Source organism: Oreochromis aureus, linkage group 16 (assembly GCF_013358895.1).
Source record: "Oreochromis aureus strain Israel breed Guangdong linkage group 16, ZZ_aureus, whole genome shotgun sequence".
Classification (NCBI taxonomy): Eukaryota; Metazoa; Chordata; class Actinopteri; order Cichliformes; family Cichlidae; genus Oreochromis; species Oreochromis aureus.
This window is the reverse complement of record NC_052957.1, coordinates 3060405-3085604: the sequence shown is the minus strand read 5'-3', so window position 1 is coordinate 3085604 and position 25200 is coordinate 3060405. Positions and strand designations below refer to the sequence as shown.

Below are 25200 nucleotides of genomic sequence, written 5' to 3'. Positions count from 1 at the left end.
AATCAATGAGCGTACCATTGCACTTAGTGATGAGGTTCTGCTCTTGAAAATGCAGCTCAAGTAAATCCAGCTGAAAGAAGCTTGCAGAGGATGATATGGGAGTGCAATTAAGCCAGCCGGCTGAGCAGGTGTCAGTGGGTTCTCTGGTGGAAACGGACACTGAATAGATATGTCGGATATCTAATCAGCCAGTAACATGGCGGTTTAAGTTAGTTTGAGTGTGGTGTGCTGGCTGTTACCAGAAGGACTGGTCTCTAGTCTCTACTCAGTCCCTACAGAGAACGGTCCAAAGAACAGGAAAATATCCAGACTGGCGACCTGCCCTGGTTATACCCTGCCTTTCACCTTATGACAACTGGGATACAAAATTCAAAATAACAAAAATTAATTAATTTTCATGATATTTTTTTCCTCATATTTTTGAAGAAAAAAACATGACAGGAATTTTACAGTCTGTTGCACTCAACGATGAGGTTCTAACACTCAAAACATCCACTGAGCTAAAGTTCACTGAAAAAACCTGCTTATGCTGGAGGAGAATGACCGAACTGCTTTAAGCTGACAGGAACTCAAATAAACACTCATCACAACCAAGATATGCAGAGCATCCCTGAGTGATCAGTACATCCAACCTTAAAGCACATGGGTTACAGACCAGTTCAGGCTGGTGGTGGCTCTATAATGGTGTCGGCATGTGTTTATTTGGCACATTTTGGTCCTTTTGTTACCAAATAAGCTGTTGTTGCTGACCATGTCCATCTCTTTATGGCCACAGTGCACCAATCATCTGGTGGCTCATTCAGGATAACATGGCACCAAGCTCAAATCATCTGGTTTCTTGAACAAGACAGCTGACTTTACTCAAACGGCCTTCAGTCAGCAGATCCCTGCAGAGCACCTTTGGGATGTGGTGGAACAGGAAATCTTCAGCTGGCAAATCTGCAGCAGCCGTGTGACACCGTCACATCAATGTGGAGCGAATATCTGAGGAATGTTTCTGGCAGCTTGTTGATTCTGAAGGCAAAACCCAGCATTAGCAGACTGTACCTAATAAAGTGTCTGGGTTGCATCTGAATGCACAGCTTGCTCTAATGAAAAGTAGGACATGCTGTAAAGACCCCAGAGTCCCTGAACAGTGCTACAGTAACATGAGGCTCTGTTTGCTCCTCCCTCAAAATAAAAAAATTTAAAAAAAAAAAAAAAAAAAAAAAAATCACTCCTGGTTAATGTATTCAGGCTGCTGTGCCTCTCAATTTGGTATTTTTCCATTTCCATATAAATGACTATAACTTTTTTGCCATTTTAATTCTGAATTTGTCCTTTTGGGGGGGGGGGTCCTTCAAGCAGTCTCTTATGGGTTTGCTCACAATGCAAAGGTGTGCTTGGCAAAGCGTTTGGTACCACTTTAGCGACAGTGAAGTACTGACCCCCATTGGTGAGACCCTCAAATTGCACCAAGAGTTGAAGATGCATTTTAAGTCAAAGCAGAATATGGTTCATTTTTCTCTCATTTATTCGTGTAAGTGTGCAAAAACACTTTGAGTTTAGAGTGTTATTAAAGCAGAGACAATATTTTAGTTAATGCAAAGACGACCTTTTCTGCTTCATGTTCAGATCATTTAATGTGGGGACACGACTCACTGCTCGTCCACCTGGCCTCACTGAGCACCCTCTTCCCAGTTCACCTGTGCAGGAACAGGACTATGAATGATTTGCATGCAGGACTTGTTCTGTGTGCCAACCTGCCCAAATTCCCCCGCGAGGGACCGAAGCCAATGAGACAAAAGTGAAGCTTTCTGCATTCTCACAGTTGAAGTCGATGGAGCGTGACGTCTCTGAAGATTAACGAGGGGAGCTTCTGCTGAGCGAGCAAGACGACAGGAAACACGAGCAGCCACTGAACGCCACTCTGATCACATGATCAGGAGGGTAGTGCATATTCTACGGCTCCAGCCCACCCACCCAAAAAGTGTCTAACAAGAGAAATCACAATACTGTTATTTTTTTTATTGAAATATAATCGACCCCTGAGGCTAGAGAAGGCGGCGACAGATTGTGCCTCGTCTAGCTCCTCAGTCTGACACAGCCAGTTAGAACACAACAGACCTGCCAAAAAACACGCTACACAACTTGTGAAAACTCCTTTTTTTGTAAACCAAATGTAAAAGTTTCCACTTTCATTCACTTACAAAGTTTCAGGATGTATAAAACTGAAATCAGTTACATAATTCAAACAGAAGCTCTTCATTTACTCACGATCGCCCTTTCAGGATTCCTCAGCGATTTTGATCAACCCGAGAAAGGCAGCAATCACTAAATGTTTCTGGACAAAAAACAGATACCAGCAGGTAGTTCGCTTAGTTTAGCGCGAGCCTCACCAGGAATTGGAAAATTTCTGGGACCCAGTAAAGCAGAGGTCCTTATGCCTTTCCAGCTCAGGACCAAACAGGTTTTTCATCTTGGTCCAAAATATGAGACTCAAATGTGAAGAATCTCCAAGATAAACTCAAAAAAAAACAAAAAAAAAAAAAAAACAGTGGGGAGCTTTTTTTTTTGTCCAGGTCTGGGACACACTGAGGTAACAGACAGTAATAAATTATTTAATTCCTTATAAAACACACAAGATTCATATCGATTCATATCAATAATACAAAATGGTATCAAACACACATGATGCAACATTTTCAAACACATTCGGTTATTTCTTTTTTTCCTGGAGTCTGTTGCTTCTGTAATAGCTGGAGTCCTCTGGAAACTCTGAAGCGTCCCTTGAACAGTAGATGTCGATCAGTACTGTCAATGTTGTATTCCTCCTTTTGCAGAGGTCGATTCCCACTTCCACGCTCAGGTGAATTTGTCATTTAATAAATGATTTTTCCACAGGCAGCCTTCTTAAATTCAAAACTGAATACCGCAGAACTTTAAAAAAAAAAAAAAAAAAAAAACACCTTTTGAATGTTTTTAGTCCCATCCTAGTTTTAGTCTGGTACAATCACCACGGAGGCAACAGGCACACAGCGTTACAACACCAACCAGCTCACTTCATTTTCCCATTTTTACATTCAGACGTTGTTACCGTGCTCCTCGTTTTGATTACTGATTCAGAAAGAAAACGACATGCCAATAGGAAAGTGAGAAATCGTATTAAAAGTGCAAAAAAAAAAGAAGAAAAAAAAAAAAGAAAAAAGATGCACTCCTTCCTTCAAGAGTCCATATTCATCCAGAGAGCAAAGTGTCAGCTGAAACTTTAGTGCGTTAACAGTACGAGCCATTTCGTAGATTATTAAACTGTACATTCCTATCCACCCCACGACCACGAGCACCGATTCACTGAGTGTGTTGTTGCTTCTAGTGTGCAGTTTCCCTACACCTACCGTGGTCTGTGGCTAAGCTAACATGGCTTTCAGCCCTGGGAGCGCCGTGCCGCCGACACGTTCCCAGGTTACCGTTTTTACCCCCCTTCACACAGATTTATCTTATGACGTAGTCCTGAATTCAGCGGTGCAGTCTGAACAGCCTCTAGACTGAAATAAAGTGACATCACATGGTTTTGGTTAGTGGCCAGTGCAAATCACGAAGCTCTTGTTATCCCTTATTCTATTTCATTAAGACTTTCCTGGAGATCTTCTGTAAAACAGCACTGAATTTGTTTACATCGCCACAGTTTGTTAATATCAAATATAATTATATTTTTCTGTAATATTTTAGCTATAAAAACATGGGAGGAAAAGAAAAGTATCAGGACAGCTGATCGTACAGTACTTAACAGATTGCACTCGTTACATCACCGACGACGACTGAAGAGGCAACCGAACCAACCGTCAAACACTTAGAGACAAAGTGGCTCCTGGTGCCGTCTGTTTACACGTGAGAAACTAGTCCTGCGTAAGAGTGTAAACAAGGCCTTTAACAGATCAGTGTCGTCATGCCAACCGGTCCCATTATTCTCCTTTAACAATAACAATCACTTGCTGATCTGCTCGTAGCATTCACTGACAGATATGACACGTTTCTTTCACTTGCTGCCCTCCAAACTGACATTTCAAAACCACATGACCACAATGTTCACGCTCACTATACTCACTGGGCTCACCGTCCACTTATCGACGACACTGCACAACATCTATTGTCACCACTCTCGGCTTCGTCCACTCTGCAGAAAGAGAACAGAGATCCAAAGCCGGCCTATCCGGGCATCACATCAGAGCGTTTCCCACCGGAATTGAAGGTGCTTTTCCTTCCCTTGCTCAAGAGGACAAAAGGTTCCAAGTCCAAGGTGATTCTGACCTCTGTCTTTCCCGGACAGTTTGTCATCTTGTGCCACGTTTCATAGTTATCTAATTTATGAATTTACTATGTATTTCAGGGACGAGTACAGATGGGGAGAGGTTGTCAAAGAAAGAAGAAAAACCTTTGAAAAGGACCATATAGTGAGGGGGGCAGGCGTAGCACTCAGTCCGAGGCATCGTGAAGGGCCGAGTCCAACATTTCAGATCGATTTCATCCTACTGGATCCATTGAGTCATTCCTCAACCAACCCCCAATCCCTTTTGTGCTCCAGTAGTTTGACCACTGCTGGGGAGTTCCCTGACATCCAAAGGTTTGTTGGTGTGCATGTGTGTGCGCGTGTGTGTGTGCGCGAGTGTGTGATAGATGATGGAGATGACGAGCTTGGTCACAATATGGCGCAGTGGAACCTGTGGGAGGCCGTGGAACGCTCCGCCCTCCACTTCATCTTCTTTTTCTTCTTCTGGTTTCTCTCTGGGACCTGTTGTCTGCAGGCAGCAAAAAGAGAAGAAGAAAAGGCATAAACCTCTTTTTTAATAATTTGAAAGCAAAACTTTAACTTTGTACTTTATAATTATCTCATATAAATGATCATTTTTCTCCAGCTCAGGAAATCATTTTAATCTCCAAATTTTACCCACAAGGTCAGTTTCCAATTTCCATTTCTGACGCCGAGTGGTGGGAATCAAGTTTAAAAACTACTTCTTTATCGTTAAAATAGCAGATAATTGCAATGATCACCTTGAACTAGTACATTACGCCCCTTTAATAAAACTCTTTTTTTATAACCTTTGCACCGTTTTTACTGTGCTCCAGGTTTGTTTGTCTAATGTTTTCCTGTTCTCATGTCTCCAGAAAAGAGAGAGCTGAGTCCACTGCTATAAAACAACCCATAAATCAATGCACTGGCTCTTGCTGATTAAGTATAGCATTTCATGAGTGCTCATTATTCCTTAAACCTCCCTGGTGACTGGATGTCTACAGTATGACCACAGGAGGGCAGTGTTGATTCATCGAGCTCCAAGTGTGTTGCAAGGGAAGCGTTTTCTCATGAGTCAGCTACAAGCTGGCAAACGCACAATGAGAGCTTTCCACAAGTCTAGTAATCTTTTTTTTTTTTTTTTTTTTTAACAAAAGGGCGAGAGAACGCACTGATCTACTGCTGTGTAACGAGCACGAAACCCCGACACCACGAGAGGGATTACTTGTCGCCCTTCGGAGTGTTCGGCCAGACTTATAAACAGGATGTGACCACATAGAAAACATGTACATAAACCAAATTCTTCTGAAATTACACGGATCAAGACAGGAAGTGGCTTTGGTCTTGTTTCCCCCCCCCCTTTTTTTTTTTTTTTTTTTCATCCTTCCTAAAAAACACTTTCACAGTCCAGCGTTGCGCTGCATCACTTTAGCTTTCAGCTTTATGGCCAGTTGATGCATTTTTACTGTTGCTTGATATGAGATTTCAGCTGCTCCAGAGTTTTGAGGTTTTCTTTGCCATGCCGTTTGTTATAGGTGACTGCAGATCGGCCCAGACTCCTTTAATTAGAGCTGCATAGTCATGTTTGCACACTGTGTTTTGGTATCGTCTTGCAGAAAAAAAAGGAATGCCTCTTTGATCCAAAACCCGTTTACCAAGTTTATAATAAGCGCACCGTCACAGATGTGCAGATTAGCTATGATATTCAAACTAATACACCCTCCACACACCTTTAGGACAGAGCGCTGTTGTCGGGAGGATTTTGTAAAAGGCCTCTGTCAGTGCGCCCCAGGGCAGCTGTGGCTACAATGTAGCTTGCCATTGCCAGTGTGTGAATGGGTGAATGACTGAATGTAGTGTAGAGCGCTTTGGGGTCCTTAGGGACTGAGTAAAGCGCTATACAAATGCAGGCCATTTACCATTTGTAAAAGAATCTGAAATTCGTGTCTTGTAAAACAAACCTCACTTCATCTTTAATGAGACGGGAACAGTTTTAACCTGCACTCACAGTCGGTACCATGATTTTTGTAGTCAGTTCCATCTGTTTTAATGAAGTGCTGCCTTTCACACAGTGGTGACCCATCTTTACATAAAGTGCACCCCCATCCCAGTATATTTATTTCAAAGATCTGAAGGTCATCAGGTTACCTTATAACACGAACCAGTTCATGAAAGGCTTTGTCCACGTTCATTGGGGGGTCCTTGGCACTGGTTTCAATATAAGTTATCTGAGGAAACAAATATGAAACATGAGCAGCTCAGTCAAGTGTTTAAGTTTACAGTAATGTACAGTTTAAGTCTGTGATGGTTCTGAAAGACCAATAATGATTAAGTATTAATCACATTCAGAACTGTTGCCCGTCTAAACACAAGCTGAGAAATAGCAGCTTGAAGGCCTATAAATGCCATTTGCTCGTTTCCTTGAATGCTGGTCTTTTCTACCCCCGTACACTGCCTGTGTTTATTACAGACTAACATGAAAACACTCAAACCTAAAGCTTTACATAATTCAAAAACCCCGATGCTGTTTGTAGGCGGTAATAAGTCATCAGGGACATGTGCTTAAGGAAAGACTACTTACATTATGCTTCGCAGCCATCTCCTGCCCCTGGTCAGTTGTGACTTTTCTTAGGTGGACCAAGTCCACTTTGTTTGCGACCAGCACCATGGGGAAGGCCTCCCTGAGACGATAAGGACACAGAGTCGAGATGCAATGCATCGCTGTATTACTGAATATTTTATCGATGCGTACAGATGTTTCAAACAGCCTTAAATGCTTAGTCATAGGAGGATATGACTAATTCTCACTTGCATTTGAAACACTAACACACTAAAAAACGTGCCATGTTTAATTTGGGATAAATCAGCTGCTGTTGAGCGCCACCAAATATTGACAGACTCCAACTCGTTCAGTTCTGGGGGTTCTTTTTCCTCCATTTCCTGCGTGTGACTCAGTTTTATTTGTCAGTCACGGTCGAGAACTGACGACGACAGATTTCAGCTTTGGAAATAACTGATGTTCCGTCGGTGTGTGAGCAAGAGCGAGGAAAGGAGGAGACCTTTATCTTCAACCGCCCTTAAATCACATGATAACCATACCCGTCAGCGCGGCCCGAGTCAGCGAGGGCAAAGTTTGGTCTTTAATGAATATGATGAACTACTTCCTCTTTTTCTTTTGCTATATTTAACAGAGTGGTTCACACAGACTTTCAGTTGAAATTTTGGTGCTTTCCGAGACTGCTCGTATAGCTTTTGCAAACAAACCTTTTGAACTGCGTACCCTTTGTGTTAATAAGGGCACACTAGGACAGAGACAAAGACGCTCTGTAAGGTAACGTGTGCCTTAAATGGAAAGGGGAACCTCATCGGATGCTACAGTGGCTTGCAAAGGTATTCGGCCCCCTTGAACTTTTCCACATTTTGTCACATTACAGCCACAAACATGAATCAATTTTATTGAAATTCCAGGTGAAAGACCAATACAAAGTGGTGTACACGTGAGAAGTGGAACGAAAATCATACATGATTCCAAACATTTTTTACAAATAAATAACTGCAAAGTGGGTGTGCGTAATTATTCAGCCCCTTTGGTCTGAGTGCAGTCAGTTGCCCATAGACATTGCCTGATGAGTGCTAATGACTAAATAGAGTGCACCTGTGTGTAATCTAATGTCAGTACAAATACAGCTGCTCTGTGACGGCCTCAGAGGTTGTCTAAGAGAATATTGGGAGCAACAACACCATGAAGTCCAAAGAACACAGCAGACAGGTCAGGGATAAAGTTATTGAGAAATTTAAAGCAGGCTTAGGCTACAAACAGATTTCCCAAGCCTTGAACATCCCACGGAGCACTGTTCAAGCCATCATTCAGAAATGGAAGGAGTATGGCACAACTGTAAACCTACCAAGACAAGGCCGTCCACCTAAACTCACAGGCCGAACAAGGAGAGCGCTGATCAGAAATGCAGCCAAGAGGCCCATGGTGACTCTGGACGAGCTGCAGAGATCTACAGCTCAGGTGGGGGAATCTGTCCATAGGACAACTATTATTAGTCGTGCACTGCACAAAGTTGGCCTTTATGGAAGAGTGGCAAGAAGAAAGCCATTGTTAACAGAAAACCATAAGAAGTCCGTTTGCAGTTTGGCACAAGCCATGTGGGGACACAGCAAACATGTGGAAGAAGGAGCTCTGGTCAGATGAGACCAAAATGCAAAACGCTATGTGTGGCGGAAAACTAACACTGCACATCACTCTGAACACACCATCCCCACTGTCACATATGGTGGTGGCAGCATCATGCTCTGGGGGGGGCTTCTCTTCAGCAGGGACAGGGAAGCTGGTCAGAGTTGATGGGAAGATGGATGGAGCCAAATACAGGGCAATCTTGGAAGGAAACCTCTTGGAGTCTGCAAAAGACTTGAGACTGGGGCGGAGGTTCACCTTCCAGCAGGACAACGACCCTAAACATAAAGCCAGGGCAACAATGGAATGGTTTAAAACAAAACATATCCATGTGTTAGAATGGCCCAGTCAAAGTCCAGATCTAAATCCAATCAAGAATCTGTGGCAAGATCTGAAAACTGCTGTTCACAAACGCTGTCCATCTAATCTGACTGAGCTGGAGCTGTTTTGCAAAGAAGAATGGGCAAGGATTTCAGTCATTAAATACCTTCTCAGGTTGCTTGGCACCATGTTAGCAGTAACCATCCTCTGAGGACTTCTGACACCCTCCAGTCCAGCCAAAGCCAAGAAACAAGTTCAGTCACCACCACACTAAAAAGTGACTCTCTCCACCCAAAAAATACTATCCTCTGTGCTTTCATGTAAGACACTGTAAAAAATGTCCACACTTTTCCAACACACTTGGAAAAGTGTGGACAGTTTAAACTGCCTATATATGGATAAACAAATGCCTTTAATGCACTGATACAGTAAGCTCACCTTGCATTCATTTCTTTCTCTGCATATGTATAATGTTCAGCTGATAAGGCTCACTATCTTCAAAGCCATGTTTTAATAACTAGCTGCAAAACTCGCTCCAAGATAAACAAAGAAAAGAGGGGCTGCAAAAGACTTTGCAAGAAAATTTTATTTTGTTGTCCAGGTGTGTTTATTTTTACTGCTCCTACCTGTCTTTGACCCGTAGTATGAGTTGATGGAATCGGTCAACGTGTTCAAAGCTGGCCTTGTCCGTCACCGAGAAGACGATCAGGAAGCCGTCTCCCGTCCTCATGTACTGCTCCCTCATTGCACTGAACTCCTCCTGACCGGCCGTGTCCAGTACTGTGTCCATGTCGGGAGAAATGCATTAATACACTGAGAAGGGTCTCAGGGCTCTTCACTTAAATCACACAAGTACACGACATACTCCCCGAGCACCATCTGATGCAAGGATCGCACTTTGAACATGCATATAATCATTAAAAATACATCAAAACAAAACTGATCCACACACAAACATCAGCAGTATTTAAAATGTGATTTTTATCAGAGCCACTGTGGACGTGCTGTCACTACAACATGTGAGTTTTAGTTTCATGCCCCCCCCCAGCACAATCGCTGCACACTGGGAGAAAGACATTTGTACATCTAAGGGAGTCTGTGGGCCACCGTCCTTATCTTGAGTGCCACTTTCATGGCTTAGCTACACGCTTGCGTAACAGTCGCATCAAAAAGTAACATTTTCTCTTTGCAAAGGTCAGAAGTTCTCTTAGTTCATAAAAGACTTAACATATTCAATGATAGAAAAATTTAGAAATGATCCATTTTTCCGGTGTTTTTGCATGCTTTAAATATAAATTGAGTAATTATAAAGGGAAAGGATAAAATTATGGAATTATACACAGTTTCTCTCACATGGAAAAACCACAGCTGATGTTTTATATAAAGCTCAGTGTAGACAGCTGCCACAGGATTGTAATTACAGGCGAAAGAAGAACAATAACAAATGTTAACTTGTGGCACAATGATGGATGTGTTGTGTTGACTGAAACAAAAGGAGGAAAAAATAAGAAGCATAGAAGATTTACGAGCTGTCTGGTTCTTTGGAACTCACCGTCCAGTATGGCCCACTGTCCGTCTATTTCTGTGTGTTTAAGATATGAGTCCTCAATCGTGGGATCGTAGTCTGGCACAAAGATCTTCTGGAAAAACTGGATGGTGAGGGCACTTTTCCCGACACCCCCATCCCCCACCACCACCAGCTTGTACGTTGGCAGGTTGTCACTTGGCACGGCGCTGGTTGCCATGGCTACCCTCTACAGTGGCGGTAAAGGTGGGAAGTAGGATAGCAGGTGGCTGACGAGACGCACCTGGCTGGCTGAAATGCAGAACCAAGTGAGGGAGACGAGGGATTGACAACAAAGAGAGGGAGGGAGGGAGGGAGAGGGAGAGAGAGAGAGAACAAGCCAGAGATGTGTTAAGATTTTTATTCCCCCAGGCTGGTTTTACATCACCATGGAGACCGAGCACAGCCAGTAGATGTAGATCAAAGCAGAAAGAGGAAAAACAAAGATGGGAAAACTAGAGCAAGAGAGGCCAAAAGGCAGAGTTCAGCTCGGCTCACGCTGGATTATTTTCATAGCCGAGTAACAGTAAGTTCGTCCCAGAGCTGCACCCACCAGAGAAACAAGCTCAGCGGCATGTGGTCACGGGCTGAAAGCCCAAAGCAGCGACAACACAAGGTGGATTTACACATCAGTGGGTTACAGCTGGGGCTGGGAATCGTCACCGATTTTTATTATTGATTCAATTCTGATTCACAAGCTCCCAATTCAATTTTGACTCAAATGATCAGAATTATAATATTTCTGCCTCAGTACATATCTATATTTTTATATCTATGTATAAAAACAAAGCTGACACAGCAGATGACTTTGTGTCAAAGTAACCAAGGATAAAACAGAAAAACATGAAGGAGATTTTCCTGGCCTGGCTTTTTATAGCAGATAATTATTAGAGATGGACCGATCCGATATTACGTATCGGTATCGGTCCGATACCGACCTAAATTACTGGATCGGATATCGGCGAGAAATAAAAAATGTAATCCGATCCATTAAATATCAAAAAAGCAGCTCACAAAACTTGCGACACAGCGTAACTCGGCTCATAACCGTAGCACGTTGCAGCAGTATGGTCATGTGATAGAGCGGCTGTGTGTATTTGTAGCCTCGCTACCAAACCAGCATTTAATCTCCGAGGAAGTTATCCCAGAGAGAAGTAAAGCAAGTGTGCAAGTTCATCTCTGAATGTTTGTAAAGCATTCCCGCATTAAGCTTAACAACCGATATATGGAGCGACTGCCTCTCCCTCTCCTGCCGCTACTTCAATCATGAAACTGCTTAACGATCAGCTGATCGGCTTTTTTGTGGCAAGTCCGTCTCTCTTCTTTGTTTTTGGCCCACTTTGCACCAGAAAGAGGAAACCAGCGGCTGAACAACAGCAGCACGTTTAAGCTTGATAAGCTGTTGTTAGAATGTATTTAATATTACTTTCTACACCAGGATCCTTTTCTACGTAGCTGACGGCTGGTAACTGTGCAGGGGCGGATCTAGCAAAGTGTAGCCAGGGGGGCCGATAGGGAATGAACAGGGAAAAGGGGGCACAAAGACATACTTTTCTTTCTTATTCTCATTTAAAATGTCTAGCTTTTAATAAATAATTATCTGAATCTTACACCCAGTTTTAATCTGATGTAAAATGTATAGAAGTCCATTACTGTATATAGTAACTGTTAAGTCTAATATACCCTAGTAAGCTATAGTACTTTTCCTTTGGGAAGGTACCATCTGTGCAGTCTGCAATTCTGTTGAAGAAAGATGTTGAATCTATTTAATTATTCTTGAAAAATAATTTATTTCTGTGCATTTTTTTTCGCCTGCATCAAATTAAAGTTGATTACGTCGATTAAGCATCATGAGGTGGAGGGTGGGGGTGGTTCCCTAATTTTTTTTTGCTGGGAGTTTGCAACCCTATTAGTTAGGTTGCTTAATATTTCTGCTAAGTACTCTTTAAAATACCAGAATAGGGAGGATGGAGTAGGTTTAAGTTTATTGGATTGATCAGTGTTGCTGAACTATGAAATATTTTTAGCAGTGTAGTTTTTTTTTTTTTTTTTTTTTTTTTTATATATACATACAGGTATAACAGAATAGCTTTAGTGTTGTTGTTTATTTAAACTTGAGTATGAACTTATACAAAATGCAGCAAGATATTAAAAAAAAAAAACAGTTTTATTGATTTAAAAAAAAAAAAAAAAAAAAAAAAAAAACACTATCGGATTCATATCGGTATCGGCAGATATCCAAATTTATGATATCGGTATCGGACATAAAAAAGTGGTATCGTGCCATCTCTAATAATTATATTACAATATTCTGCAGTAGTTAAAAAAAAAAAAAAAAAACTGGGAAAAAAAAACAAGAAAAACAAAAAAACAAAAACCACCATGAATCAACATATGAACATTGATTCATTTAAGCAGCATCAGGTAGAGCAACGTTACAGAGGTTTCATTAGAGACAGAACTAAACGATTTGCAATTTGGCAGAATATTAAAACGTTTAAATTGCTCTAGTATTGAACAGCAGAAATGAGGCTCTCTTGTAGAGTGGCACGCATAATAAGCAAGCGAATAATGCAGAAAACAGATTTTTGATGGTCAGCTAGAGAGAGAGAGAGAGAGAGAGAGAGAGAGAGAGAGAGAGAGAGAGAGAGAGAGAGAGAGAGAGAGAGAGAGAGAGAGAGAGAGAGAGATGCAGGAAGTGTGATTTTATCACGTTAGAAGCAAAACAGCCAAAGTAAGAGAGTTCATGACAATGTTTATCAAACGTGAAGTTTGGATCTTCTTTTGCTGCTGGTTCTGTGAACTTTACAGTGATGAAACCTGCAGCTTCACAATCTGTGAGGTGTTGGCTTTCAACCCAGCCCTAGTTACAGCACTGTGGTTATGTCCATCTTTTATATACAGGTTATGGATGGAGCAAACAAACATTTAACACGTTTCTTTATTTAAATTTCTGTAAACAGAAAGACAAAAACATTATGAAACTAAATGCAGCTGCACGTCCTTGACATCCCACATGTTGTTTCAACACATTTACTTGTTTACATGTCTGCATCCCAGCCACAGCTTTTCATCAGAAAATTGCAGTAAACTGATAAAAGTGCATGCGACGCAGGCATCTAGAGCCTAGGTTTTCAGCATACTTCTTGTTGAAGCTTTGATACCTAGTTTAAACTCATTTCTTCCTTCTTTATTTCAGGCAGACGAGTTTCATTTCCTTCTTCCACTTGACCTCTGTTATTCTGAAGCCGTCTGAAAACTTCCAATCAAAGGGTTTCTTCCCCTGACTCATAAACAGGCCTCTGGATGTGCATCACAATAAACATGACTTATTTTTATATATTATATATACACACATATATACACATACATACACACATACACACATACATACATATATATATATAAAAACAAATCATCACAACATAGGCGGGGGGGGGGTTCCTTTGCAAGCAGCTAAAACCACAACACAGGAAAATCCCTGCCAAGCAAAATACTTATGTTTCGAATTAAGAGCTTTCCTCTAAAGTACAAAAAAAAGAAAATGCTGTCATCCTGCTGCTGCGTGAAACAGACGACCATTAGAGTGTGTATAAGCTGGCACATTTTAAATCTAAGTGGGAAGCGTTCCTGCGTGTGGTTCACAAGTCAAAACTAAATGAATGACATCGTCTCACGACAACAAAACCACAGAAATATGACAGCTCAAACACAGATGTACAGCTGGAGCTTGTAATTACTCTTTAAGTACAAAAATAAACTTCAACATTAAGGGGTTAAACTGAAGCCTTCTGTGGGAGAGGCGTCAGTGCTCAGTATATCAAATCATTCAGAGGCATTCTGCACTTAAACCACAGGAGAACAGCCTGTTGGCTACTCAGACAGTCGTAAATATAATCTAAGATTATGTGGTTCAAATCAGGCATCGCCTTGTTGCTGGAGCTTTAATATCCACCGTGCTATCTCAGACTGTCGTGGCAGAAAGTTCAGACCACAGCTGTCCTCAAAGCTTCCAAATCTACAAAGAATGAGTCACGAGAGGAGAGCGGGAAAGCGGGTGAGAGAAATCGGAAACAGGAGTGAGGCGGAGGAAGCCGGGCCATACGAGGACAAAGTTGACAGAAATGTTGTAGAGTGGTGTTGAGTCACTGCACAGAGCCGCTTTAGTTTCGCTTCCTGTTTTTGGATCGTTTTTGATGCGTGACACTGACTACTCTTAACTCCAGGCATACAATTAAAACAGTTTTTTAAAAATAATCTCAGAGCAGACAAATAATCGCACCACACTTCCTTCATGGAATTAGATCTGCACGGGCTGGAACCAACTTTGCCTCATCATTCACAACACCCAAATTACAGCCACAGTCAGCCCAGACGCTTCCAACCTTCAGTCCAACCCAGAGCCATCGTAAGCTTGGAGACGTGTGTGATAAAGTTCATCTGGGGTGACCAGAAACAAGTCAATCACAGGGACCGCTCGGGTCGAGCAGTTTGAGGACAAAGTTAGAGGAGGAAAAGATGAAGACCACAGAGAAGCTTCATGGATGTAATAAAGGAGGACATGCACAGGGTTGGTGTGACAGAGACAGATGCTCGGGACGAGTGAGCTTTAATAAATTTGCATTGCATTTTCCTCCACGTGCCCTTCCTAATGCAACCCTCCCATTTACCTGTGCTTGGAACCATTACTAGGAGTACACCACCTTGTGACCAACGCCCATGAGACCGGGTTTGTGTGTCATCCCCTCCCAAACCTAGAATCTTTCACATGTCAGACAAATAACCACCACACCATGGAGTCCCAGAATTTCATCACAGGCTCTACAGGTCGCTCTTGCAACTGCTGGTTCTAAAGAAAAAGCATCTGCAATCTTTTAAGAGTGTGCATGAAGATAACCTGCCTGGGATTCATGTCAGGAAAAGGCTTTTCTGTCCAGAAAGAGCATTGGAGTAAATCTGCAATTTGATCCTGAGGGTACAAAGAGCAGGCCTTTTGAAACAGAACAATCAGAGTCGTTTTGCCAGTAACTGTGAAGCATAACGATGGAAAATCTTATTGTTCTGGATTGTTTTGTTGCCTCTGAACAGCTCTCAGTCATTGACTCAACTATTCATTTTTTATTTTGGGAAGCATCTGAGGAAAATTTGAGGCCATGAGCATCAAAGCTGAAGTTGAACTCCTGGCAAATCCACACTGGAATGGCTCAAAAGCAAAAAAAGACCCAGATATGAATCTCATTAGAATGTTGAAACATGAGGCACGCGCAGGAAAATCCCCACACAGCTTCAAACTTAAAGGATTTTTCCACAGAAAAAAAAGAAGAAGAAAAAAAAAAAAAAAAAAAAAAAAAGTGTGTCTGCTGATGTTATAAAAGCTGATTTGATGATACCAGCACTGCTAATCTGTAGATACCAAATACTTTTTAAAAATGAACAATTTTAAATAGGATGTACCCTTTTTTTTTTTTTTTTTTTAAACAAATATGCTTTTTGGAGGAGTTTGGGGGTGTGAGCTTTCCTCAACATAAATAAAAGAAATTATCTAAATGGTTCTTGTTGTTTCGATATCATTCCAGACTCTCTCTTTGGCTAGAAATGAAACAGCTCCAATGTTCATAAAGAGAAATTTGCTCCAAGGTCATTTTATTGGTAACATTAAGTATATGAAATTTTATTGCAAAGACATTAAACCATGCACCCAAAGCCATCCAAATACATATAACACATAAAATTAAAACCAGACTTTCACATTAAAACGAAACCTGCAGATTTATAGTTTTAATTAAACTGCAGCAAGAGATAAAAGCATAAAAAAAAGAGAAACACATTCACCCACTAGCATCAACACTCCTACCACCCACACACCCATTCCTCCCCCGTCGTACAGGAAACAGCTGTCAGCTGGCTAAAGTCCATCCTTTCCTGCCCAGCACAATGGAGGGAAGGAAGACGTTTCCTTCCTTTGCAAAGCCAAGCCAGGTTAAGCAAAAAATTTCTGAGTCAAATTCCTGATGTTAAAACAAAAAAACAACAACAAAAAAAAAACAAAAAAAAAAAAAACTCTTTAGTCGTTTAGATGTCTGGCTGGCTGTCAAAGCCACAAAATAGGTGTCTGTTCCACTTTAAAAGCCATCTATGACTGAAGAAACACAAATAACCCCATGAAGCACTCTGAAACCACAGCACACATTACAGCTGTGGTTTTTACACCAGTCATACATTTGGTGTTCTCGATGAAGCCAACTCGCATATAAACCTTATCAGGTTCATCGGGATTTCACTCTTAGACTGTTTGGTGGCATCTCCCTACAACCGCATCTGTGTCTTAGAAAAACAGAATGACAGGTGACAACAGAAACCACACAGAAGACTGTGGAGAATCAGTTTATTATAAACTAGCCAAACCACTTAACCCCAGCACAAAAGAGACAATTAACCCTTTAACCTTCGCCTGACTTTTGGACAGTAACATGCATCGAGAAAAGGAGAGTGATAACATGAGGACTAAAATGTTTGATATGTTCAACGGAAGTGTGTTAAATTACAACAAAGACAACGTGTTACAAACCACCCAAAACAGTATCTGCTGACACTTCTGCGTTATCACTTCACTTTAAACAGACTGTACTTGTGTTTTACTCAAACCTGGCATCAGCTGCAGGACAGAAATGCTAACTAGCCAACTGTAGCAAAATATAATATGATATATGGCCAGGAAACATTAGCATCAAAGGTTTTTTTGCTTGTTTGTTTTTTTAAATATACATTTGTCTGTCTGAGAGAACAACGTCGTCTTCGACTGATTAACTGCCAAGTTAAGTGTTCACATGTTTTCCAATCAGCTATCCGAGGCCCTTCTACTCTCCATTCTTGTGTTTTTCTGAGCAGCTTGCTCACTGGTCAGGTTGTTGTTGTTGTGACAGTCCTCCATCTACCTCCTCCATCAAAACCAGTTTTGTCCTCAAAGCTGCAGAGCAGGAGGAGTTCAGGATGAGAGACTGTCTCAGTAAGGCAGCTGGTTTACTGCCTATTTGTACACAGTGACAAAGAAGAAACATAAAAGTTGTGCTCAGATCACACATGCATTCCTCTGTGGGAAACCATCCCTGCTGTATTTATAACATTATGATTTTAGGGGAGGAATTATGCTAAGAAAGCAGTCATGCTTTATTATCCTAAAGAAAAGGCAGTGTTTAAGGTTTAACAGTCCAACTCTAACCCAAACTCATGTCACCTTTTTTTTTTTTTTGTAAATACAGATGTTAATACAGAGGTGGGCAATTAAGTTTCCCACTGGGCTACATGAGAAAGTCGTTCACTCCTTCTTTAATAGATTCTTTCAAAATAGGACACACCTTTGATTTCTCACTTGTTCTAAAAGCATTTCCTCCCACATTCATTCCAAGTCGATAAAAGTACACCTAACTACACGTTACGACTACAGTTTTCAGACTCATGTGTATTTCCCGTTACACGAGTCCAAAAACCACAAAATTAAATCACAACAACTCTGATTTCAGTAAATACCCTGTGGGACATAAACAGGAGCACTCACTCATGTCTTCACCGAACTCGGCAGCCCCAGCTGACCATAAAATGCCATTTTCCCCTCATCCCTCACACAGCCAGTAAATCTGCAGCACATCTGCTTACGCTCTGCTGGTGTGTGCATTTACACATAAAATGGATGAAGCTGGTGTGTTTTGAGCCTGATATTCTGCCCTCGCAGAAAGTCTCGCTGGGCTCAAGACGTGGCTAGTTGCTGTTGGGAAAGGATCAAGGGATTTCCCTCTTCACGTGGGAACAAAGCAGCTCCATAACTCACAGAAGGAACACAGCAGTGCACGCCCCGGTCTGTACTGTACTGCTGATATCAACACTCATCAATCAGATGAAGTGTTAAACCATAATTCACCAAGTTAAACACACGATAAAGTCCACACAGATTCCACTTTAATGTTTTAACTTATCCATTTTGAAAATTATTTTGTAAATTTTGCTGAAGTAGATTAAGAATAATAATTCTTTATGTTGAAACTAACTTTTTGTTGAGGAACAGGATTCAAAAAGCAGGAAAAGCAATAATTCACCATAGAAAATATTGCAATGGCTGTGGATGAAAAACAGTTTGGAATAGGTGTTTTCATTGATTTACATAAAGCCTTCGATACGATAGATCACTCTTTACTTTTACAGAAGTGTGAAAGGTATGGTTTAAGAGGTGTTGTACAATCTTGGTTAAATAGTTATTTGAATAATAGGTTCCAATATGTGAGTATTAATAACATGAAATCTAAACTTAGAAAACTTGTGGAGTTCCGCAAGGATCTGTTTTGGGACCCAAGTTATTTTTACTTTATATAAATGATATTTGTACAGCCAGAAATACTTTAAAATATGTGATGTTTGCTGATGATACAAACTTATTTTGCTCTGGAAAGGACAAAGAAATTACTGAAAACAGTGGAAACAGAACTCATGAAGTTAAATAGATCAACGGTCCCCAACCTTTTTTGCCTCACGGACCGGTTTATGCCAGACAATATTTTCACTGACCGGCCTTTAAGGTGTCGTGGATAAATACAACAAAATAAAACTAGTACCGGTACCGGAAAAAAAAAAAGAAGATTTATTCATAACACACATGAAAAGACCCAGGAAAACTGAGTTAACGATAAAAACGATAACAAAATAACGCTGAAAACTGATAAAAACCCTGAAAAACCACACATTTCACACCTGAGCCTCAACTCTCGCGGCCCGGTACCAAACGACTCACGGACCGGTACCGGTCCGAGGCCCGGGGTTTGGGGACCGCTGAAATAGATGGTTTGGATTTAATAAACTATCATTGAATGAAAGTAAAACAAAATTTATGTTATTTGGAGGTAGTAAAAGTAATATTAAAGTAAAATTGAATTTAAATATTGTTGAAATTGAAAGAGTATATGAGACAAAATTTTTTTGAGTAATTATTGATGATAAACTTTGTTGGAAGAACATGTGAAACGGAAATTATCCAAGTCTATTTCTATTCTTTATAAAACAAGAGATTCTTTGAATAAGAACTGCCTTTATTTATTGTATACTTCCCTTTGTTTGCCTTATATGACCTATTGTGCAGAAATTTGGGGGAACACAAAACATATTTGGATTCAATTTTTAAATTGCAAAAAAGAGCTATTAGAATAATAAATAAAGTTGGATATAGGGGGTCCACCAACCAGTTTTTTATAGGATCATCTATGTTAAAATTCATGGACATTATATATTCTAAAACTTTAGAAATGATATATCGAGTGATGAAAAATAATGTTCCAATTTGTATTTTAAGTATGTTTAAACTAAGAGATGGAAAATATGATTTGAGGGGGTCTTAAGTTTGAAATAACATTGGTTCTCACTTTAGGTAAGTATAGATGTGTGTCAGTTTTGGGAGTGAAATTATGGAATGGACTTAATGATGAACTGAAGAGGTGTTTGTCTGTCATTTTTCAGGAAGAATTTAAAAATTTGTATCATACAAGGTTACGGAAATTTGGTTTGATGAATAATTTTGTGTTGATTTAATTTCTTGATTTCTTGATCATTGAAAAGAAATCAAACTGTTATATAACTTATTTATCATTGCTATTTATTTTCTTGGTTAAGGATTTGATTATTCCTATGGGGTAAAGGATAGGATAATTATAAGCCACAAGGCTTCAGCCTATTCCTTTTTCGGTTACTGTGTGATTGAGTACTTTTATGTAAAACGATAATCTGTGTTGTTGACCGAAATAAATTTCACTTCACTTTCACAGCCAGTAAATAAATAAACAAACATACACACACGTATACACACACACACACACACACACACGCGCGCGCGCGCTGGTAAAAACTTCCTTCAGTCGTGCGTGCTTGGAAAGTCATAAAGACGCCAACCAGCTGATCGGAGCGGAGAGCAGGAGAGAATAAAGGAGTGCATAAATAACTGCACACAGCAAATGTTAGACGTTAAAGAAAACTACTTATATATTTTTAAAAAAATAAATAAACCCTTAAAACTAACAGCTAATAGCTGAGAATGCCACTACCTCTGAGAATGCCACTACCTCTAATTAGAAATTAGAGTCTATAATCAGCCTGTTTAAAATAACAGCAGTGTGGCTCTCACCTGTTCAATCTGGGAGAGAAGGCACTGCACAACTCCCATCATTCATAATGTGTGACAGTCCTGCCATCTAGCTAAAAAAAATCTAAATACACAAACCTGCTCAGGGACAAAATAATAAACACCAGGCTGCAAAAAAAACTAGTGCAAACAGCCAGTGAGTCTCATGTTAACACTGTTAATCCTCAAACAGGGAACGCTAACATTATTAAGGTAATGCCACAGTCCAAGGACAAGCATCACGCAGACTGGTTCCGAACATATCTGTTGCTCGAGCCTTTAATGGCCGAGCGAGCTGCTTGTTTGGTAAAATACACGGCGGTGAGGTAACAGAAGGCAGAACGAACAGAGCAGAAATGGAGATGAGAGAAAAGTGAAGTTACAGCCATGTTATAGCTGGAGGAGAACGGCAATCTGAGGTCAGCTCACAGGTTACGTTCACACCAGTGAACTGATCCCCCTGGGTGGTGGTGGTGGCTGTGGTGGTGGTGGGGAGCATTTAAGGGAGTGACTGTGGAATAATCACACGGCCAGTCATGTACACTGGGCACTTTAAAATGTTAGTGTGAGACGGACTGGGTGGGAGTAGTTGCAGTACAGGACTTTTCTGGAAAGGGTCGTGTAAGGGGTGTGGGGATGCTGGGAAGGATATGTAGTGACTGACACCATCCAGCCAGGAAGCACATGAGTAATGGTTTTCAAAAGTCTCGGTCTCTGCCCATCAACACTAAAAACAAGCTATGTTTTCAAGCTAAAACTGGCTCAGCACCATTTCCAGAAGAACCTTTTCCAAAACGCTGGACTCGTGCAGACGCAGCAAAAGCTGCACAGAAACATAACGTTCAGCCTCCGTGTGGAGTAAGATGCTATCCCCAAGCCAGCGTCTTATTGCACAGCTGAGACTGCTTCAAAGTAATGATTATTTAAGCAGCAGCAGGCTTTGATAATTACACTTCACATTCAGATGCTTTAAACTCATTCTGGCAGTCGATGTTGTACTGTACGGCTGCCTCCAACAGGAACACATCAATCAAAGTCTCCCGCCTTCGTCGCATTTCCTCCAGTAACACACTTCACGCTCAGATCTCCAACACCCCACGGCTGAGAGGACAAAGTGCAAACAGCTCGCTAAATGACTAATCTCATGATTGTAGGTCACAACCACTTAGCAGCCTCTGGTCTCAGAGCATTGTTGGTGACCCTATTTAAACATAAACTGCATAAACAGATGATGTGCAGCCTGAAAAATCCATAAATTTTCAACAGTGTGTGTGTCAGTTTGATCCACAGTCAATCACTCCAGTACAGAGACATGCTCCTGTCATAAATCAAAGCAGCTCCAGGGCACGGCAGCTTGGTGTTACCATAACAGAGCATGGAAACTTCTGTCAGGGAGCAGCTTTAAACGTGGATGTTTCTGGTGCGTCTTTGTATTGGAAGAAAGATGAACTTTTTAAAATCCTTTTAAAGTTTTGTTTTTTTTAATATTTGATTACGAACAGTTTTACTGGTCACTACACTGCATACAGCTCATGAACTAGAAGGGCGATATCAGAAACACAGTAAATATAACCTTGTCTGTGCTTTGTGATGAAATTTGTCAATTTGCTTGCTAGTCAATATAAGATGAGTGCATCTGTGACCGTAATGTCACCACCCATTAGTTAGGAAAGTCCTGTTGTGAAGCCTCACAAGTGTTTTCACCATCACCTTCTTGAGGTTTTGAAATCACGTGATAGAGCAGGGAAGTGTTTCCAAATAAGACTGGGGAAGTGTGGCCCAGGTAGGAACTAAACTGGTTTGGGAAGAGTCATTACATAATAATACCTTGTTAATAGTAATACCTTATTTGCATACCTCACATAGTAAAAATGATGGATATAATGCCTTCCACACGCTTTTGAAGGTGCCGGTGGTGAGTGAGGAAAGAATCCAACTGAAACCAACACAGCCTGATCACTGACTCCATTAAGTATCACAATTTACAAAAAACAGACTTCATTTGAAGGGTCCGACGTCTTTCTGAGTCGCCCCCTGCTGGCCATTAACATTAAACAGATTTAAGGCACTTCCACCTTATCAGCTCTTTGTCCATCTAGAAAAACAACATCGGGATGAGCACGTCCCAGTAAACTAAATGTGGAACAAAGTGAGACACCTTACTAATGCTAAGGTGGCTTCAACTTTAAATAACAAATAATGCAGATTACAGCCTCAAACTGCATGAAGTTGTGATTTTTATTTTAATTGTGCAATTCTTCAGTGATGGTGATAGTGTACATGCACACCGCCTCCTCACTTTTACAGTCTCTCTCTGTGTTCTTTACAACTTGGTGGCCACACACAGAAAACAGCACTGTGTATTTTTATCCTTAGAGAGACAATGGAGAAACTTGTAGCTTCTGTCTCAGATCTCCTTTAAACGGCTGCTTGATTTGTGATAGATCAACGCATCCTAAACTTTGAATATGTTGCAGAAACATCTGAACACGCTTATTTTGAACACTGAATTTAAAGACAAAGGATCAGGCAGGAGGTGGCTGTTTGTCAGCTGATGTTATATTTATTGCATTTTTAGCATTTTCTTTGAATGGCTGCTACCTCAGCCAGGTGCTTCTTATAGAAGTCATTTGATTTTAGTTAAAAGTAAGTAAAATACAACCAACTGTTGAGCATAGTTCAACCTTCTGAATTCTGACCCCAGTCACTTTCAAACTTTATGCTGAAGACACACCAAAAAACAACTGCAACAACATCCATGACAATTTCATCTCGTTGGCCAAGGGCACTTTTGAGCACGCCACCTATGATGATTTTGTTTTGCAGTAAGCTCCAGTAGCATATAACCTGTACTTTCACACAAACACTCTCTTACTTCCTGTGGTCCACATCTTATGTTGGGTCACAGGACACAAAGTTGCTCTCAGAGAGCTCTGACTCTTTAGCTTGCATCAGTTCACTCAGCCCAGTAAATGAAACCCTCAAGCAGAAGTCTGACCTGACAGTGACCAGCTTCATCCTCATTATGGCCTTTCATGTACTTTTTGTGCAGTTGCTATCATTTGGGAATCACTGCTGGATCTCATCAAGCATGAAGAATACCGTGTCAATACATGAGAGACGGGGACAGAGGATAAAAGGCTGTGAAGTCCCACATAAAGCTGGACACCTGGTCACTCTAGTCTGTAGCCATCTGAATGCAATTTACCTGCATGAGATGTCACAAACTGTTCAGAAAAAGTCAGAAGAGCATCCAGCACTGTGCCCACCATCATCATCCTCATGAGCAGCAGGGGGAGATGGAGAAGGAGAAAGAGGAGAAGGATTTGGCCTTTCTCTGAAGTTCTGATGAAAAGATAAAGAGGGATCTGTCTCCAGACAGCCTAATGAACTGATGATTTCGCTTTGCTATTAATAGTGTGTGTGTGTGTGTGTGTGTGTGTGTGTGTGTGTGTGTGTGTGTGTGTGTGTGTGTGTGTGTCTGCAGGCTGACTGGTGCTTCTGAATGATCTCATCCTATGATTTGATGTATGAAGAATCTCTCTGTTCTCTCTGTCCAGCGGTTAAATCTGCACACGATTTCTGCCTCACAGCCGGACATCACTGTGTGTGTGTGTGTGTGTGTGTGTGTGTGTGTGTGTGTGTGTGTGTGTGTGTGTGTGTGTGTGTGTGTGTGTGTACACAGCTGCTGAAAATAAAGAAATAGAGTAAAAGAAAAAAGGCAAACACTGTGTTTATGACTCTTCCCTGCTGGAAATGTCTGACACACAGAGCCAGGGCCTGCCTCAGTAAGGACGCCGACAGTAACCGCCCCTGAATAACGGATTTCGGCTGCTTCATCTTTTTCTTCAAGTTTGCACTGAAAAAGGAAATTCCGCAAATGTGATGCGGTGGGTCATACACTCATTTACAGCGAGCTAATCGCCGCCGACGGCCTGCCGCGCTGTCATTACTCGAAGTAATCCTGTGGCTGTTAGCTAGGCTACAGTAAGTTGTTGGCTTTCGCGTTAACGGCAGATTTCACCCGCGGGAACACCGACGCCCGCATTCACGACCTCTGGTGTCTCACACTCACCTACAACGAGCTTCCCTCTGGCGCAACGGCGACGTGTCCTCACACCGACATGTTTCTCCTCATCCTCCAGCTCGACTTCAAACCACCGCCGCCCTTTCGCCTCAGACGGGAGTGAGCTGCCCACATCTGCGAAACAATACACCGAGTAGCTAATCTTTGTATTGCAACAGCTGATGCTAAAAATAGATGCGCCCCCGAAGGGGTGGACAATGGTTTTACTGTTGAGACGCGAAAGGACTAAATGTTGTTTTTCAGTGTGATATTAAATGTGTGTTCATGATTATTACATAAATATAAGCCCTCTGTCTTTTTCCAGGGTGTGTTTCTGGTATTAAAATTTAGAAAAACCACGAGGCAGTGACGGAGTACCCCCCTTTTTTACTGAAATGGACTCTTCCTTTCTTCAGCGGAATCGTTTAAAGGGGTAGTCCTGTCAAACTGACCGTTCCCCATTTAGGGGAAGTCAAACGGATTAATAAAGGACTGAGTGTTGATGTTGAAGCTTGTTCGGGGGTCTAATTCGCTTATACATCCACGTATGTGAGCCTATATAATATAATTATATAGAGTATAATATGATATAATGTATATATAAAGTATTAATAAGTATTAATCATGAAGCAAGGGTTTCAAA

The 25200-nt window shown here is 41.2% G+C and overlaps 1 protein-coding gene across 1 annotated transcript; it reads right to left on the bottom strand.

The window, feature by feature from the left end:
- Positions 1-1992: 1992 nt before the first annotated feature.
- On the bottom strand, positions 1993-24719 carry mrasa (muscle RAS oncogene homolog a). The gene is made up of 6 exons (XM_031749527.2): positions 24567-24719; positions 10324-10587; positions 9398-9551; positions 6849-6948; positions 6416-6495; positions 1993-4775 (listed from the first exon to the last, which is right to left on the bottom strand). Exons 2-6 carry the CDS (start codon positions 10514-10516, stop codon positions 4676-4678), a joined length of 627 nt encoding a protein of 208 aa, XP_031605387.1. The 5' UTR covers positions 10517-10587; positions 24567-24719; the 3' UTR covers positions 1993-4675.
- Between the last annotated feature and the right edge of the window lie 481 nt (positions 24720-25200).

Coding starts and splice junctions, on each gene's coding strand:
- mrasa (XM_031749527.2), bottom strand. CDS start 10,516: ATGGCAACCAGCGCCGTGCCAAGTGACAACCTGCCAACGTACAAGCTG. Junction 9,552..10,323: donor ACAGTGGGCCATACTGGACG/GTGAGTTCCAAA, acceptor ACATGGACACAG/TACTGGACACGGCCGGTCAG. Junction 4,776..6,415: donor GAACTGGTTCGTGTTATAAG/GTAACCTGATGA, acceptor TGCTGCCTGCAG/ACAACAGGTCCCAGAGAGAA.